This window comes from Salvelinus fontinalis, chromosome 8 (genome assembly GCF_029448725.1).
Source record: "Salvelinus fontinalis isolate EN_2023a chromosome 8, ASM2944872v1, whole genome shotgun sequence".
Classification (NCBI taxonomy): domain Eukaryota; kingdom Metazoa; phylum Chordata; class Actinopteri; order Salmoniformes; family Salmonidae; genus Salvelinus; species Salvelinus fontinalis.
This window is the reverse complement of record NC_074672.1, coordinates 45607396-45626811: the sequence shown is the minus strand read 5'-3', so window position 1 is coordinate 45626811 and position 19416 is coordinate 45607396. Positions and strand designations below refer to the sequence as shown.

At 48.0% G+C, this 19416-nt stretch overlaps 1 protein-coding gene across 1 annotated transcript; it reads right to left on the bottom strand.

The window, feature by feature from the left end:
• Positions 1–548: 548 nt before the first annotated feature.
• LOC129861509 (keratin-associated protein 4-6-like) lies at positions 549–9075 on the bottom strand. The gene is made up of 2 exons (XM_055932886.1): positions 8938–9075; positions 549–1586 (listed from the first exon to the last, which is right to left on the bottom strand). Exons 1-2 carry the CDS (start codon positions 9073–9075, stop codon positions 549–551), a joined length of 1176 nt encoding a protein of 391 aa, XP_055788861.1.
• Positions 9076–19416: the final 10341 nt, after the last annotated feature.

Sequence of the window (19416 nt, the reverse complement as noted above, 5' to 3'; positions counted from 1 at the left end):
GGATGAGGGGGATGAGAGGGATGAGAGGGATGAGGGGGATGAGAGGAGAGGAGTACAACCACGCAGGCAGCTGATCTGGTAAGTGAATGGTCGTACACTGCTGCGTCCCCCCTTCCCTCCCTCTGGGGTACCCCCTGATCACACAGGCATCTCCCCCTATCTGCTCCCTGCTCCACGTCCTTTCCCCAGCTCACTCACCCCCAGTCCGTACACAGACAGCCCAAAGCCGGCCGGTAGCTGCCTCTCTCTATCTATCTATCTCTCTCTCTCTCTCTCTCTCTCTCTCTCTCTCTCTCTCTCTCTCTCTCTCTCTCTCTCTCTCTCTCTCTCTCTCTCTCTCTCTCTCTCTCTCTCACTCTGTCTCTCTCTCTCTCTCTGTCTCTGTCTCTCTCTCTCTCTCTCTCTCTCTCTCTCTCTCCCTCTCTCTCACTCTGTCTCTCTCTCTCTGTCTGCACCGCGTGACTGCTGACTAGAGTGTGCCTGCCTGCTGGCGCGATAGCCCAACCTGCACTGCAGAATTCAGGAACTGAGCTGACTGAGCTAACTGCTCACACTGCTGCTGCAGGACACTGCTGCAGGACAAACAGCTGCAGGATACACAGCTGCAGGACACACAGCTGCAGGACACACTGCTGCAGGACACACAGCTGCAGGACACACAGCTGCAGGACACACAGCTGCAGGACACACAGCTGCAGGACACACTGCTGCAGGACACACAGCTGCAGGACACACAGCTGCAGGACACACTGCTGCAGGACACACAGCTGCAGGACACACTGCTGCAGGACACACTGCTGCAGGACACACTGCTGCAGGACACACTGCCGCAGGATACTGCTGCAGGATACTACTGCAGAACACACCGCTGCAGGATACTGCTTCAGGACACACTGCTGCAGGACACTGCTGCAGGACACACTGCTGCAGGACACTGCTGCAGGACACACTGCTGCAGGACACACAGCTGCAGGACACACAGCTGCAGGACACACAGCTGCAGGACACACTGCTGCAGGACACTGCTGCAGGACACACTGCTGCAGGACACACAGCTGCAGGACACACTGCTGCAGGACAAAGAGCTGCAGGATACAGCTGCAGGATACTGCTGCAGGACACACTGCTGCAGGACACACTGCTGCAGGACACACTGCTGCAGGACACTGCTGCAGGACACACTGCTGCAGGACACACAGCTGCAGGACACACAGCTGCAGGACACTGCTGCAGGACACACTGCTGCAGGACACAATGCTGCAGGACACACTGCTGCAGGATACTGCTGCAGGACACACTGCTGCAGGACACTGCTGCAGGACACACTGCTGCAGGACACACAGCTGCAGGACACACAGCTGCAGGACACTGCTGCAGGACACACTGCTGCAGGACAATGCTGCAGGATACAGCTGCAGGATACTGCTGCAGGACACACTGCTGCAGGACACACTGCTGCAGGACACACTGCTGCAGGACACTGCTGCAGGACACACTGCTGCAGGACACACAGCTGCAGGACACACAGCTGCAGGACACTGCTGCAGGACACACTGCTGCAGGACACACTGCTGCAGGACACACAGCTGCAGGACACACAGCTGCAGGACACTGCTGCAGGACACACTGCTGCAGGACAATGCTGCAGGATACTGCTGCAGGACTGCCGCTGTGCTGTTCTCTTCTCTGCTGTTCTGCTGGCTCACACACACACACACACACACACACACACACACACACACACACACACACACACACACACACACACACACACACACACACACACACACACACACACACACACACACTCACACCCACACACACACACACACACACACCGGCCCCCCTTCTTTCCCCCACTCAGGGATGATGGAGGGTGGTGATAGTGGAACAGAACATGTGCTCTACTCTGCTGCTGCATACAGTTTTAGGAGGAAGGGGTAGGGGGAAACGGGGTCCAGAATTACACAGGAGTTAGGGGGAAACGGGGTCCAGAATTACACAGGGGTTAGGGGGAAACGGGGTCCAGAATTACACAGGGGGTAGGGGGAAACGGGGTCCAGAATTACACAGGGGTTAGGGGGAAACGGGGTCCAGAATTAAACAGGGGATAGGGGGAAACGGGGTCCAGAATTACACAGGGGTTAGGGGGAAACGGGGTCCAGAATTACACAGGGGGTGGGGGGAAACGGGGTCCAGAATTACACAGGGGGTGGGGGGAAACGGGGTCCAGAATTACACAGGGGGTGGGGGGAAACGGGGTCCAGAATTACACAGGGGTTAGGGGGAAACGGGGTCCAGAATTACACAGGGGGTAGTTACACAGGGGGTAGGGGGAAACGGGGTCCAGAATTACACAGGGGGTAGTTACACAGGGGGTAGGGGGAAACGGGGTCCAGAATTACACAGGGGGTAGGGGGAAACGGGGTCCAGAATTACACAGGGGGTAGGGGGAAACGGGGTCCAGGACAGAGGGGGCGAGAGAGAGCGAGAGAGGGGGCGAGAGAGAGAGAGAATGCTATCAGTGCTGGACACACAGAAACAGAGAACCCCCCCTCAGTAAAAACAGAGACAGAGAGAACCCCCCCTCAGTAAAAACAGAAACAGAGAGAACCCCCCTCAGTAAAAACAGAGACAGCGAGAACCCCCCCCTCAGTAAATACAAAGGCAGAGAACCCCCCCCCTCAGTATAAACAGAGACAGAGAGAACCCCCCCCCTCAGTAAATACAGAGACAGAGAGAACCCCCCCCCTCAGTAAAAACAGAGACAGAGAGAACCCCCCCCTCAGTAAAAACAGAGACAAAGAGAACCCCCCCCTCAGTAAAAACAGAGCCAAAGAGAACCCCCCCCCCTCAGTAAAAACAGAGACAAAGAGAACCCCCCCCCCCTCAGTAAAAACAGAGACAAAGAGAACCCCCCCCCCTCAGTAAAAACAGAGACAAAGAGAACCCCCCCCTCAGTAAAAACAGAGACAGAGAGAACCCCCCCCCCCTCAGTAAAAACAGAGACAGAGAGAACCCCCCCCAGTAAAAACCGAGACAGAGAGAACCCCCCCCTCTCAGTGAAAAGAGGTAAAAACAGAGACAGAGAACCCCCCCCCCCCCCCTCAGTAAAAACAGAGACAGAGAACCCCCCCCTCAGTAAAAACAGAGACAGAGAACCCCCCTCTCAGTAAAAACAGAGACAGAGAACCCCCCCTCAGTAAAAACAGAGACAGAGAGAACCCCCCCTCAGTAAAAACAGAGACAGAGAACCCCCCCCCCCCTCAGTAAAAACAGAGACAGAGAACCCCCCCCCCCCTCAGTATAAACAGAGACAGAGAGAACCCCCCCCTCAGTAAAAACAGAGACAGAGAACCCCCCCCCCCCCCCCAGTAAAAAGAGATAAAAAGAGAGACAGAGAGGTCTTTCTGCAGTGGTGAGGTCTTCACCCTGTTACTGAATACATGTCCTTTGTCTTTCTGATGAAAGACTCAATAAACTGTATTTTATAAATCCATTTATACGTCAGCAGTTACCTGGTCTTAACCTCAAAGAGCAAACAACTGGGATGACGAAGCAAGGCCATGTATTTACATGGTGTTAGCATGGTAACCTGAAGCAAGGCCATGTATTTTCATGGTGTTAGCATACTAACCTGAAGCAAGGCCATGTATTTTCACGGTGTTAGCATAGTAACCTGAAGCAAGGCCATGTATTTTCATGGTGTTAGCATAGTAACCTGAAGCAAGGCCATGTATTTTCACTGTGTTAGCATAGTAACCTGAAGCAAGGCCATGTATTTTCACTGTGTTAGCATAGTAACCTGAAGCAAGGCCATGTATTTTCACTGTGTTAGCATAGTAACCTGAAGCAAGGCCATGTATTTTCACGGCGTTAGCATAGTAACCTGAAGCAAGGCCATGTATTTTCACTGTGTTAGCATAGTAACCTGAAGCAAGGCCATGTATTTTCATGGTGTTAGCATTAGTAACCTGAAGCAAGGCCATGTATTTTCACAGTGTTAGCATAGTAACCTGAAGCAAGGCCATGTATTTTCATGGTGTTAGCATAGTAACCTGAAGCAAGGCCATGTATTTTCACGGTGTTAGCATAGTAACCTGAAGCAAGGCCATGTATTTTCACAGTGTTAGCATAGTAACCTGAAGCAAGACCATGTATTTTCACGGTGTTAGCATAGTAACCTTAAGCGAAGCCATTTATTTACAAGGTGTTAGCATAGTAACCTGAAGTGAACACAGTCAGACAGACTATGACCTGGATTCACAATGAAACTCTAGGCAGGTGTCTGTGAGTTTAGGAAACTCTAGGTAGGTGTCTGTGAGTTTAGGAACCTCTAGGCAGGTGTCCGTGAGTTTAGGAACCTCTAGGCCAGTGCCTGTGAGTTTAGGAACCTCTAGGCAGGTGTCCGTGAGTTTAGGAACCCTATTTCACCTTCACTCAGAGACTTTTATAATAAACAAACCATACAAAATAACATGATGGTCTTTAAAACAGTGCACATACCAATGCACTAGCACGATCAATCACTCCAATGTATTTTATAAAGCCCTTTTTACATCAGCAGTCACAAAGGGATTTACAGATTACCCGGCCTCGACCCCAGAGCTAACAGTAGCCTAGCGTCCTAGACGGTCATGAGAGAGAGAGCTGCACAGAGATTTGCTGCAAGTGCAAAAGAGACACGTCTAGGAGAGAGATAGTTTTACTCTGCAGTACTGAGAGAATGATGATCCTGTCTTTCTCTCTGTCTCTCTCTCTCTCTCTTTCTCTGTCTCTCTCTCTCTCTTTCGCTCTGTCTCTCTCTCTTTCTCTGTCTCTCTCTCTTTCGCTCTGTCTCTCTCTCTTTCTCTCTGTCTCTCTCTCTTTCGCTCTGTCTCTCTCTCTTTCTCTCTGTCTCTCTCTCTCTCTCTCTTTCTCTGTCTCTCTCTCGCTCTCTTTCGCTCTGTCTCTCTCTCTTTCTCTGTCTCTCTCTCTCTTGAGGACAAATAGATCCTGTTAGCAGATAGTACATAATACATAGTCACAAAGACAGAAGCTGTATAAATATCATAAACCGTATATGATATAATGTATTCACTTATACAGACTCTTTAATTTCACCCCTATTCACGTTTCATTTATCTGCAGCTTTCATTCATTCCCCTTTTTCTCTCACTGCAGCAGAAGGTCCCTTTGTCTGTCTGTCCAGTCCCGTCCAGTGCGGGCCGTTCTTCTAGACTCATTATGAGGCATCGACTCAAATGGCACCCTATTCCCTATATAGTGCACTACTTTTGACCAGGGCCCACAGGGGTCTCAGAGTTAACTCCGACAACTCCTTCAGTTCACTGCTCAGCAGTCATATCAACTGTCCAATGAGACAATTAAATAATTGAAGCACCTGTCCTAAGTCAAAGAACCATAGAACCATATAATACACTATATAATATATATACCTATATAATATACTATATAATAAACCGATTTAATATACATATAACATACACTATATAATATACCTATATAATATACCATATAATATACTATATAATACCTATATAATATACTATATAATATACCTATATAATACACCGATTTAATATACATATAAAATACACTATATAATATCCCTATATAATACCTATATAATCTACTATATAATATACTATAAAATACACCTATAATATACTATATAATATACCTATATACCTTACAGCTATGAAGCATACATCTCAGAGAGTACCACAAAGTACGCAGAAAGCTGAAACAAGCACTTATATTAACCCCTTCCACTGACCAAATCCTGTAAACTCCAGCACACTGAGTTGTAGAATAGAATAGAACAGAACAGAATAGAACAGAACAGAAACAGAATGGAATAGAACATCATAGAACAGAACAGAACAGAATAGAACATAATAGAATAGAACAGAACAGAATATAACAGAACAGAACAGAATAGAACAGAACAGAACAGAACAGAACATAAAAGAACAGAATAGAACAGAATAGAACAGAACAGAACAAAATATAGTAGAATAGAACAGAACAGAATAGAACAGAATAGAACAGAACAGAACCCCAGCACATTGAGTTTTAGAACAGAACAGAATAGAACATAATAAAATAGAACAGAATAGAACAGAACATAATAGAACAGAATAGAACAGAATAGAAGAGAACAGAACTTCAGCACACTGAGTTTTAGAACAGAACAGAATAGAACATAATATAATAGAACAGAATAGAACAGAACATAATAGAACAGAATAGAACAGAACAGAACAGAATAGAACAGAATAGAACAGAACAGAACAGAACATAATATAATAGAACAGAACAGAATAGAACAGAATAGAACAGAATATAGTAGAATAGAACAGAACAGAATAGAACAGAACTCCAGCACACTGAGTTTTAGAACAGAAGAGAATAGAACAGAATAGAACATAATAGAATAGAACAGAATAGAACAGAACAGAACAGAACAGAATAGTGTATCTCTATCTATATCTTGAATCATCACTTAGTGCAGTGCAGAACCCCTCATGGCTGGCCCCGGCCCGGTCAGACCCTGCGACAGACGGCCCCACCAACTGCCTGATATCTGACACACTCCTGCTATTTAAAGCCTCTCAGCCCTGTCTCTGCCATGTGTTAAACAGAGGTGCCGCAGTCCACCACTACCCGCCTGGTGCACTGAGTCTGCGACAGGCGACTACTATAGTAACCGTTTGGTGCACTGTGACTGCGACAGCCGACTACTATAGTAACCGCCTGGTGCACTGAGTCTGCGACAGCCGACTACTATAGTAACCGCCTGGTGCACTGAGTCTGCGACAGGCGACTACTATAGTAACCGCCTGGTGCATTGAGTCTGCGACAGCCGACTACTATAGTAACCGCCTGGTGCACTGAGTCTGCGACAGCCGACTACTATAGTAACCGCCTGGTGCATTGAGTCTGCGACAGCCGACTACTATAGTAACCGCCTGGTGCACTGACTCTGTGACAGCCGATTACTATAGTAATCGCCTGGTGCACTGAGTCTGTGACAGCCGACTACTACAGTAACCGCCTGGTGCACTGAGTCTGTGACAGCCGATTACTATAGTAATCGCCTGGTGCACTGTGACTGTGACAGCCGACTACTATAGTAACCGCCTGGTGCACTGAGTCTGTGACAGCCGACCGGCCAATCGCTAGGTACTGTGACTGTCACAGCCGAACCACTAACTGGCTAGCTGGTGCAACAACTGACTGGGTCACCGATGCTATTAGAGCTTCCTGTGACTGTGACCGCAGACTTTTGAGTCAAACACTCATTCTATTACTACGGTCAGACAGGAATAGACATCAGCTGCAATGTTCCTTTAACAATCAACGCTGTAGAACGAGAGGTAAGTTGAGGATAAATAATGACAACACCATAATAATACCGTGAGATGACAATAACACTATCTTAGTATCGGCATTTATGGTAAATACAGGAATACAGCCCCCCCCCATAAGAAGAGTCTAAAATACAAGCACACAGTCCACGAAGAGAAGTCTATAGAACTAGCTGCATCATCACACACACAGAGAAACTTCTGCATACTCACTGACTCTCTCTTCTTGTCTTCAGTCTCTTCAGTGGAGCTGGGCTGCTGCTACTGATGCTGCTGTCTGCTGGAGGAGTTGATGGTGTGTGAGGCTTCCTTCGCGCTGCCGTGAAGTTGACTGCAGCATTGCCTCCTGAACAGAATGACATTGTTTGCTCTCTCCCCCTCCTTTCTATTCCTCTCCCTCTTTCTTTATCCCCCACTCCTCCTCCTCCTCCTCTTATTGCACTCTCTCTCTCTCTCTCTCTCTCTCTCTCTCTCTCTCTCTCTCTCTCTCTCTCTCTCTCTCTCTCTCTCTCTCTGTCTTTCCCTCATCCCCTCCTCTCTCTCATCCCCCCTCTCTCTCTCTCTCTCTCTCTCTCTCATCCCCCTCTCTCTCTCTCTCTCATCCCCCTCTCTTTCCCTCTATCCCTTACTCCACCTCTTCCTCCTCCTCCTTCTCCTCCTGTTTCGCACACGCTCACTGGCAGCACAAAATGCACCGCTCAGCATTGTGTTCTCTCCCCCTCTCTCTACCTCTCTCTCTCTCTCTCTCTCGCTCCCTCTCTCTCTCCCCTCTCTCTCTCTCTCTCTCTCGCTCCCTCTCTCTCTCCCCTCTCTCCCTCTCCCTCTCTCTCTCTCCCTCTCCCTCTCTCTCTCTCTCCCCTCTCTCCCTCTCCCTCTCTCCCTCTCCCTCACCCCCTCTCTCTCTCTCTCTCTCTCTACTGCAGCACAGCAGATCCTCCTTCATCCTTCTCTTCATTCATTTTCATAGTACAGCAAAATCATCATCACACCATCCTTTCAGAATTACAGTAATAGAAAGTAATTACAGTAATAGAAAGTAATTACAGTAATAGAAAGTAATTACAGTAATGTAAAATTATGGAAATACTGAATTTGCGATGCAGTTATTAGTAGAGAATACTGTATTATACCATAGAAATTGTTTTTTGCTCTTAGTGAAATAAGATTCAGAACAGAGCATCACTGTTTCCTATTGAATCAGTTACAGTAGAGGATAGATCATTACAGGGTAATAACCAGACGTGAAGCTGTGAGCTGTGAATTTTGCTGAGACAGAAATAGACCAAAACTTTTTTGTTGTTGATAAATTGGAACAATTGTGAGAAAGAGAGAGCCTAAATGTGCTTAAGAAATGCTTGCATTTTCTTTCAAGGTTTCTCAGACAATGCGATTCACTTTATGGGGAATTGATTTAAATGGCTGACGTAGAGCTGTCTTCTCTCTGCAGAAACAGGTATTTTTCATATGACTTTGTTCTCCTAGCTAGTGAACCCTCTCAACCTTCCCTCTGGAGCTGCTTCACATTAAACCCTAGAACCAGGAATCACTGGAAATGATGGAGCACAATGGCCTGCCGCCGTGGAAACCAGGCATCACTGGAGCACAGGGGATCTGCCGCCATGGAAACCAGGCACCACTGGAGCACAGGGGATCTGCCTCCGTAGAACCAGATATCACTGGAGCACAGGGGATCTGCCGCCATGGAAACCAGGCATTACTGGAGCACAGGGGATCTGCCGCCATGGAAACCAGGCATCACTGGAGCACAGGGGATCTGCCGCCGTGGAAACCAGGCATCACTGGAGCACAGGGGATCTGCCTCCGTAGAACCAGGCACCACTGGAGCACAGGGGATCTGCCTCCGTAGAACCAGGCACCACTGGAGCACAGGGGATCTGCCTCCGTGGAACCAGGCACCACTGGAGCACAGGGGATCTGCCTCCGTAGAACCAGATATCACTGGAGCACAGGGGATCTGCCGCCATGGAAACCAGGCATTACTGGAGCACAGGGGATCTGCCTCTGTAGAACCAGGCATCACTGGAGCACAGCGGATCTGCCGCCATGGAAACCAGGCATCACTGGAGCACAGGGGATCTGCCGCCGTGGAAACCAGGCATCACTGGAGCACAGGGGATCTGCCTCCGTGGAAACCAGGCATCACTGGAGCACAGGGGATCTGCCGCCATGGAAACCAGGCATCACTGGAGCACAGGGGATCTGCCGCCGTGGAAACCAGGCATCACTGGAGCACAGGGGATCTGCTGCCGTGGAAACCAGGCATCACTGGAGCACAGGGGATCTGCCGCCGTGGAAACCAGGCATCACTGGAGCACAGGGGATCTGCTGCCGTGGAAACCAGGCATCACTGGAGCACAGGGGATCTGCCTCCGTAGAAACCAGGCATCACTGGAGCACAGGGGATCTGCCGCCGTGGAAACCATGCACCACTGGAGCACAGGGAATCTGTCTCTGTAGAACCAGATATCACTGGAGCACAGGGGATCTGCCTCTGTAGAACCAGATATCACTGGAGCACAGTGATTACGCAGCCTTAGAACCAGGCATTCCTGCACACTGACCCCAACTGCCCTGTTACTGGCTTGGAATATTTTATTTTCACCTTGTCCTTTTCAGCATGGTTCCAGGCTCAGCAACTACAGTGAATGCGTAACCGGGACGGTGCAGTAGGCTACAGCTGGGCTTGGCTCAGTAGTATGAAAAAGGGGTGTCATGGATGATGCCTCTGTGCCTCAACTCTTTACCTGATAGGTTGCACTTAGAAGGGTGAACGGATGAATACTTTGCCGTCAAGGGATAAAAACTACACTGTTGCCGTTCACAGACACAAAACAGCCAGCCTTACACAATGGTTGACTGCATGACTGTTGAGCTGCAATGACTGTTGGAGGTCGACTGTGTGACATCACTCATCATACGCTTGTTTGTGTATCGTTGTATTTTGCATTTGCGTGACTGTTCTTGTCAATCAGTCTATTGGTCTGTTGTTACTTGTCATGTTTAGTGCTTGTTGTTGTTGGTGTTGGTGTTGTTGTTGTTGTTGTTGTTGTTGTTGTTGTTGTTGTTGTTGTTGTTGGTGGTGTTGCTGTTGTTGTTGTTGTCACTGTTGTTGCTGTTGCTGTTGTTGTTGTTGTTGTTGTTGTTGTTGTTGTTGTTGTTGTTGTTGGTGTTGTTGGTGTTGTTGTTGTTGTTGTTGTTGTTGTTGTTGTTGTTGTTGTTGGTGGTGTTGCTGTTGTTGTTGTTGTCACTGTTGTTGCTGTTGCTGTTGTTGTTGTTGGTGTTGTTGTTGGTGTTGTTGGTGTTGTTGGTGTTGTTGTTGTTGTTGTTGGTGTTGTTGGTGTTGTTGGTGTTGTTGGTGTTGTTGTTGTTGTTGGTGTTGTTGTTGTTGTTGTTGGTGTTGTTGGTGTTGTTGGTGTTGTTGGTGTTGTTGGTGTTGTTGTTGTTGTTGTTGTTGGTGTTGTTGTTGTTGTTGTTGTTGTTGTTGTTGTTGTTGTTGTTGTTGTTGTTGTTGTTGTTGTTGGTGTTGTTGGTGTTGTTGTTGTTGTTGTTGTTGTTGTGGTTGTTGTTGTTGCTGTTGTTGGTGTTGTTGTTGTTGTTGTTGTTGTTGTTGGTGGTGGTGTTGTGGTTGTTGTTGTTGTTGTTGTTGTTGTTGCTGTTGCTGTTGTTGTTGTTGTTGTTGTTGTTGTTGGTGGTGTTGTGGTTGTTGTTGTTGTTGTTGTTGTTGTTGCTGTTGCTGTTGTTGTTGTTGTTGTTGTTGTTGTTGTTGCTGTTGCTGTTGTTGTTGTTGTTGGTGTTGTTGTTGTGGAAGAGTAACAGCTGCTTCTGTAGAAGCTGATGGAGATAAAATATACCAAATAAACAAATGAATCACACCAGACATCTAATGCTGTTGTGCGTAACATCTCCACTACTGCGTGTTCTTAGAAGAGTCACTGGGAAGGTAAGGGACAGGAACACACAGTGGTGAAATGTTTCAGACAATGATCCGCATGGACAGGAAGGATCTCTGTCTCCTTCACCGCGTCTCTCTCACTGTCCCCAGAAGCATATCTCCCACATGTAGGTCTGCGTCTGATATGGCACACTACACCCTATTACCGAAGTGGGCACCTAGTCAAAAGTAGTGGACTATATTAGAAATAGGGTTCCCGTTTTGCACACAGCCTCAGTCTAGCTTACAGTGTCTGGGTCAATCACGTGACGTGTACATAGTGTCTGGATAAAATATTTTCCAAAATTCGACAACTAATATATACAAATGTTATGTTATGTAACTTTTTTTTTTATTGAGTCCTAAAAGAGTTCACAGTGAAATGTAATTAAAGCGGTCACTAGGGCAACCGTCCGAAGGCCCACATTTTAAAAAATATCTTTATTTAACTAGACAAGTCAGTTATGAGGATATTCTTATTTACAATGAGGGCCTACCCCAGCCAAAACCTGGACGACGTTGGGCCAATTGTGCGCCGCCCTATGGGACTCCCGATCACGGCCGGTTGGGATACAGCCTGGAATCGAACCAGGGTTTGTAGTGACGCCTCTAGCACTGAAATGCAGTGCCTTAGTCCACTGCGCCACTCAGGAGCCCCAAATGCAATCCATATACATATTAAACATCTTAAATCGTCACAAAACGGTCCAAAGCTTATTCTGCCATTATTTAATGTTCTAATCCACTATACTGCTATATGGGTACAACATTAAGTCACTATTTTGGATCAAATCACCTGATGATACTCATGTGACAGGATGTGACATCATGAAGACACACGTGAGAGACCCTCTGGTTAAGAAGGTAAGTCTCTCGTAAATGTTTGATAAATTTAAATTTTCATTACATTTCCACCCTCTGTTTCCACTCCCTGTCAGGTCCCCCCCCCCCCCCCAAAAACAATCTCATAATTTGGTAAAACCACTGAAAACCAATATAAATTTTGAATGATCTGAAAACCTTATATATTTAATTTCAATAGTTAAGACACACACTTGCGATCAAAGTCAGTTTTAACGTGGGTGCACAAGTAGTTGCCTGTAAAACATGTTGACGTGAGACAAGTCATACGGTAAAACCAAAATGATCATTCGGAGTCACCAGAAATTCCCTTTTTTTGAATTTGCCACTGGCCTTGAAGCGTTAAAGCAACAAACACCAAACCAACATTGACATGTGCAGACTGACTCAACGCAGATTGTTGTCAAAATATTGTTGATTATTGTACTTTTTTAACTATAATCACATTTGCTTAAAACCCAATGCATTTCAATTTCTATAGACTTAAATGACAACACATGTACATTTGCATAAAATATATGGGTTATCATTTTTATTTTACCTTTATTTAACTAAGCAAGTCAGTTAAGAACAAATTCTTATTTTACAATGACAGCCTAGGCCAAATCCTCCCCTAACCCGGACGACGCTGGGCCAATTGTGAGCCGCCCTATGGGACTCCCGATCACGACTGGTTGTGATACAGTCCGGGATCTAACCAGGGTTTGTAGTGACGCCTCTAGCACTGAGATGCAGTGCCTCAGACCGCTTCGCCACTTGGGAGCCCAATGAGAACAATATGATTCAATGTTCACCATAAGAACACGGTGGCAGACATGTCAAATGCTACTGCTCTTTAGCCATTTCTACTCCAAACATTAAATTAACTTCAACATTTTCAAAACGTAATAAACTATAACTATTTAAATGTAAATAAAAAAATAGCATACAATAACCCAGCAACGATAAAAGCAATTCTAGAACCGTTCAAGCTGAAGCACCAAACCTACATTCACATGTTCAGGCTATGCTATCAACCATAAAAACTTCAAGACAAGATAGCAAGTACACACATTTTATTTTGTTAATCTTAAGGCTAGGGGGCACTATTTTCACATCCGGATGACTGCTACTCAGGCCCAGAAGCTAGGATATGCATATAATTGGTAGATTTGGATAGAAAACACTCTAAAGTTTCTAAAACTGTTAAAATGATGTATGTGAGTATAACATAACGTATTTGGCAAGCGAAACCCAGAGGAAAAACCATCCAGGATTTTTGGTTTTGAGGTCACTCTCTTTTCAATAAGATTTTTATGTGGATCTAGATTTCTAAGGCACTTGCTTGCAGTTCCTATCGCTTCCACTAGATGTCAACAGTCTTTAGAAATTGGTTGATGTTTTTCCTTTGAGAAATGAAGAAGTAGGTCTGTTCAGAATGAGGGTCGGGTCTAGTGTTCTGTTGTGGTTGGCGCGCACGACCAGAAAGCTCGCTCCACTTTGTTTTCCTCCGGTATTGAACACAGTTTATTCCGTCTTAAATGTATCGATTATTTACGTTTAAAAATACCTAAAGATGGATTAGGAAAGTTGTTTGAAATGTTTGGATCAAGTTTACAGGTAACTTATTAGATACTTTGTAGTCATGTTGCGCAAGTTGGAACCGGTGTATTTTCAGAATCAAACGCTCCAAATAAACGGACATTTTACATATAATTTTTATTTTTATTTTTTTTACCGTTATTTTACCAGGTAAGTTGACTGAGAACACATTCTCATTTGCAGCAACGACCTGGGGAATAGTTACAGGGGAGAGGAGGGGGAGGAATGAGCCAATTGTAAACTAACTAATAATGACAGAATTAATCGAGCAAAAGGACAATTTGTGATGTTTAATGGACATATTGGAGTGCCAACAGAAGAAGATCTTCAAAGGTAAGGTATAAATTATATCGTTATTTCTGAGTTTTGTGTGGCACCTGGCGGGATGAAATATGATTGTCTGTGTTTGTTTGATGGGGTGCTGTCCTCAGATAATAGCATGGTTTGCTTTCGCCGTAAAGCCTTTTTGAAATCTGACACTGTGGCTGGATTAACAAGAAGTTCATGTTTAAACCGGTGTATAACACTTGTATGATTTATGAATTATTATTAGGAGTATTTCTGTTTTTGAATTTGGCACGCTGCTATTTCACAGGGTGTTGTCAAATCGATCCCGATAACGGGATTGGCGCGCGATGGGATCACTAAGAAGTTTTTAAATGTACTTTTTCTAGTTTGTTTTTGTGTCAATACAAGTGTTGGGTACACATCAGAGTGAAGCCAGTCGAACACCACCAGTCCTACAACACCATCCAACACCACCAGTCCAACAACACCATCCAACACCGCCAGTCCAACAACACCATCCAACACCGCCAGTCCAACAACACCATCCAACACTGCCAGTCCAACACCGCCAGTCCAACAACACCATCCAACACCGCCAGTCCAACAACACCATCCAACACCGCCAGTCCAACAACACCATCCAACACCGCCAGTCCAACAACACCATCCAACACTGCCAGTCCAACACCGCCAGTCCAACAACACCATCCAACACCGCCAGTCCAACACCACCAGTCCTACAACACCATCCAACACTGCCAGTCCAACACCGCCAGTCCTACAACACCATCCAACACTGTCAGTCCAACACCACCAGTCCTACAACACCATCCAACACTGTCAGTCCAACACCACCAGTCCAACAACACCATCCATCACCACCAGTCCAACAACACCATCCAACACCGCCATCCAACACCGCCAGTCCAACAACACCATCCAACACCGCCAGTCCAACAACACCATCCATCACCACCAGTCCAACAACACCATCCAACAACACCATCCAACACCGCCAGTCCAACAACACCATCCATCACCACCATCCAACACCGCCAGTCCTACAACACCATCCAACACCGCCAGTCCAACAACACCATCCAACACCGCCAGTCCAACAACACCATCCAACACCGCCAGTCCAACATCGCCAGTCCTACAACACCATCCAACACCGCCAGTCCAACATCGCCAGTCCAACAACACCATCCAACAACACCATCCAACACCACCAGTCCAACAACACCATCCAACACCGCCAGTCCAACAACACCATCCAACACCGCCAGTCCAACAACACCATCCAACACCGCCAGTCCAACACCATCCAACACCGCCAGTCCAACAACACCATCCAACACCGCCAGTCCAACAACACCATCCAACACCGCCAGTCCAACAACACCATCCAACACCGCCAGTCCTACACCGCCAGTCCTACAACACCATCCAACACCGCCAGTCCAACAACACCATCCAACACCGCCAGTCCAACACCATCCAACACCGCCAGTCCAACAACACCATCCAACAACACCATCCAACACCGCCAGTCCAACACCATCCAACACCGCCAGTCCAACACCATCCAACACCGCCAGTCCAACACCATCCAACACCGCCAGTCCAACAACACCATCCAACACCGCCTGTCCAACACCATCCAACACCGCCAGTCCAACAACACCATCCAACACCGCCAGTCCAACAACACCATCCAACACCGCCAGTCCAACAACACCATCCAACACCGCCAGTCCAACAACACCATCCAACACCGCCAGTCCAACATCGCCAGTCCTACAACACCATCCAACACCGCCAGTCCAGCATCGCCAGTCCTACAACACCATCCAACACCGCCAGTCCAACATCGCCAGTCCAACAACACCATCCAACACCACCAGTCCAACAACACCATCCAACACTGCCAGTCCAACAACACCATCCAACAACACCATCCAACACCACCAGTCCAACAACACCATCCAACACCGCCAGTCCAACAACACCATCCAACACTGCCAGTCCAACACCACCATCCAACACCGCCAGTCCAACAACACCATCCAACACCGTCAGTCCAACAACACCATCCAACACCGCCAGTCCAACAACACCATCCAACAACACCATCCAACACCGCCAGTCCAACAACACCATCCAACACCACCAGTCCAACAACACCATCCAACACCGTCAGTCCAACAACACCATCCAACACCGTCAGTCCAACAACACCATCCAACACCGCCAGTCCAACAACACCATCCAACAACACCATCCAACACCGCCAGTCCAACAACACCATCCAACACCACCAGTCCAACAACACCATCCAACACCGCCAGTCCAACACCGCCAGTCCAACAACACCATCCAACAACACCATCCAACACCGCCAGTCCAACAACACCATCCAACAACACCATCCAACACCGCCAGTCCAACACCATCCAACACCGCCAGTCCAACACCATCCAACACCGCCAGTCCAACAACACCATCCAACAACACCATCCAACACCGCCAGTCCAACACCATCCAACACCGCCAGTCCAACACCATCCAACACCGCCAGTCCAACAACACCATCCAACACCGCCAGTCCAACACCATCCAACACCGCCAGTCCAACACCATCCAACACCGCCAGTCCAACACCATCCAACACCGCCAGTCCAACAACACCATCCAACACCGCCAGTCCAACAACATCATCCAACACCGCCAGTCCAACACCGCCAGTCCAACACCGCCAGTCCAACAACACCATCCAACACCGGCAGTCCTACAACACCTCTTCCCCCCAAGCGAGTGAAACAGCACCCCACTGTCTTACTATATGACGTATATATAGCTGATACATGCCATAGTCTTTTTGACCCAGACAGCATCAAATACATGGGATACACATACATTGTTTCTGCCTTGACGACGATAACATTATTATCAGCCAACTGTAAAGTTTGGTGGAGGAGGAATAATGGTCTTAGGCTGCTTTTCATGGTTCGGGCCCCTTAGTTCCAGTGAAGGGAAATATTAACACTACAGCATACAATGACATTCTAGACAATTCTGTGCTTCCAACTTTGTGGCAACAGTTTGGGGAAGGCCCTTTCCTGTTTCTTCGGTGTGGAAGAACTTGACTGGCCTGCACAGAGCCCTGACCTCAACCCCATCAAACACCTTTGGGATGAATTAGAACGTCGACTGGGAGCCAGGCCTAATCGTCCAACATCAGTGCCCGACCTCACTAATGCTCTTGGGGCTGAATGGAAGCAAGTTTCTGCAGCAATGTTCCAACATCACCAGCAGCATACCACCCTGCACACCACTACTGGCTTGCCTCTGAAGCTAAGCAGGGTTGGTCCTGGTCAGTCCCTGGATGGGAGACCAGATGCTGCTGGCAGTGGTGTTGGAGGGCCAGTAGGAGGCACTCTTTCCTCTGGTCTAAAAAAAAATATCCCAATGCCCCAGGGCAGTGATTGGGGACACTGCCCTGTGTAGGGTGCCGTCTTTCAGATGGGACGTTAAAACGGGTGTCCTGACTCTCTGAGGTCATTAAAGATCCCATGGCACTTATCGTAAGAGTAGGGGTGTTAACCCCGGTGTCCTGGCTAAATTCCCAATCTGGCCCTCAAACCATCCTGGTCACCTAATAATCCCCAGTTTACAATTGGCTCATTCATCCCCCTCCTCTTCCCTGTAACTATTCCCCAGGTCGTTGCTGCAAATGAGAATGTGTTCTCAGTCAAATTACCTGGTACACACTGTACACACTGTTACCTGGTACACACTGTACACACTGTTTCTTCTCCCCCTACTAATCCTGATGTGCTTGCCCTCAGCCCGGTGTCACCAGTGCCGGTACCACGCACCAGGTATAGAGTGGGCTTTGAGAGTCCAGTGTGCCCTGTCCTTGCTCCCCGCACTAGTATGAAGGTGCGTGTCCTTAGCCCGGTGCCTCCAGTTCCGGCACCACGCACCAGGTCTACAGTGCGCCTTATCCGGCCAGAGCCATCCGTCTCCCCAGCGCCATCTGAGCCATCCGTCTCCCCAGCGCCATCTGAGCCATCCGTCTCCCCAGCGCCATCTGAGCCATCCGTCTCCCCAGCGCCGTCTGAGCCATCCGTCTGCAATGAGCCTGCAAAGCCGCCCGTCTGCCATGAGCCTGCAAAGCCGCCTGTCTGCCATGAGCCTACAGAGCCGCCCGCCAGACAGGAGCCGCTAGAGCCGCCCGCCAGACAGGAGCCGCTAGAGCCGTCCGTCAGACAGGATCTGCCAGAGCCGCCAACCAGACAGGATCTGCCAGAGCCGCCAACCAGACAGGATCTGCCAGAGCCGCCAACCAGACAGGATCTGCCAGAGCCGCCAACCAGACAGGATCTGCCAGAGCCGCCAGCGAGCCATGAGCGGCCAGAGCCGCCAGCGAGCCATGAGCGTCCAGAGCCGCCAGCCAGCCATGAGCGTCGAGAGCCGTCAGCCTGCCATGAGCGTCCAGATTCGTCAGTCAGCCATGAGCTGCCCTTCAGCCAGAAACGGCTATATACCCAGAACTGCCCCTCAGTCCAGAGCTGTCTCTCTGTCCGGAGCTGCCTTTCAGTCCGGAGTTGCCCCTCTATCATGATCTCCCTCTCTATCTTGATCTACCTCTTTATTCTGATCTATCCCTCTGTCTTGTGCTATCCCTCTGTCTTGATCTATCTCTCTGTCCCGGTGCTGTCCCTGTCATTGATGTTACTAAGGGGATTTTGTGGGGGTAAAATGAGGGTGGACATTCTTAGGGGGAGATGGAGGCTAGGATGGATTATGGTGGGGTGGGGACCTCGCCCGGAGCCTGAGCCACCACCGTGGTCAGATGCCCACCCAGACCCTCCCCTAGACTTTGTGCTGGTGCACCCGGAGTTCGCACCTTATGGGGGGGGTTATGTCACGTTCCTGACCTATTTCTGTTAGTTTGTTATGTGTGTTAGTTGGTCAGGACGTGAGGTTGGGTGGGCATTCTATGTTTTCTGTTTCTGTGTTGGTTTTGGGTTGCCTGGTATGGCTCTTAATTAGAGGCAGGTGTTTGGCGTTCCTCTAATTAAGAGTCATATTTAGGTAGGCGTTGTCACAGTGTTCGTTGTGGGTGATTGTCTTCCGTGTCTGTGTTTGTTCACCACGCGGGACTGTTTACGGTTTGTTCGGTTTGTGTAGCCTATGTTCCTATTCGTGCGTTTTCTTGTTTTATGTAAGTACGTCGTCTAGGTCTGTCTACACCGTTTGTTGTTTTTGTTAGTTTAATCAAGTTCGTGTTTTGTTAAATAAAATATGTCTGTTCTCTACGCTGCGCCTTGGTTCCCTCAATACTCCTCCTCT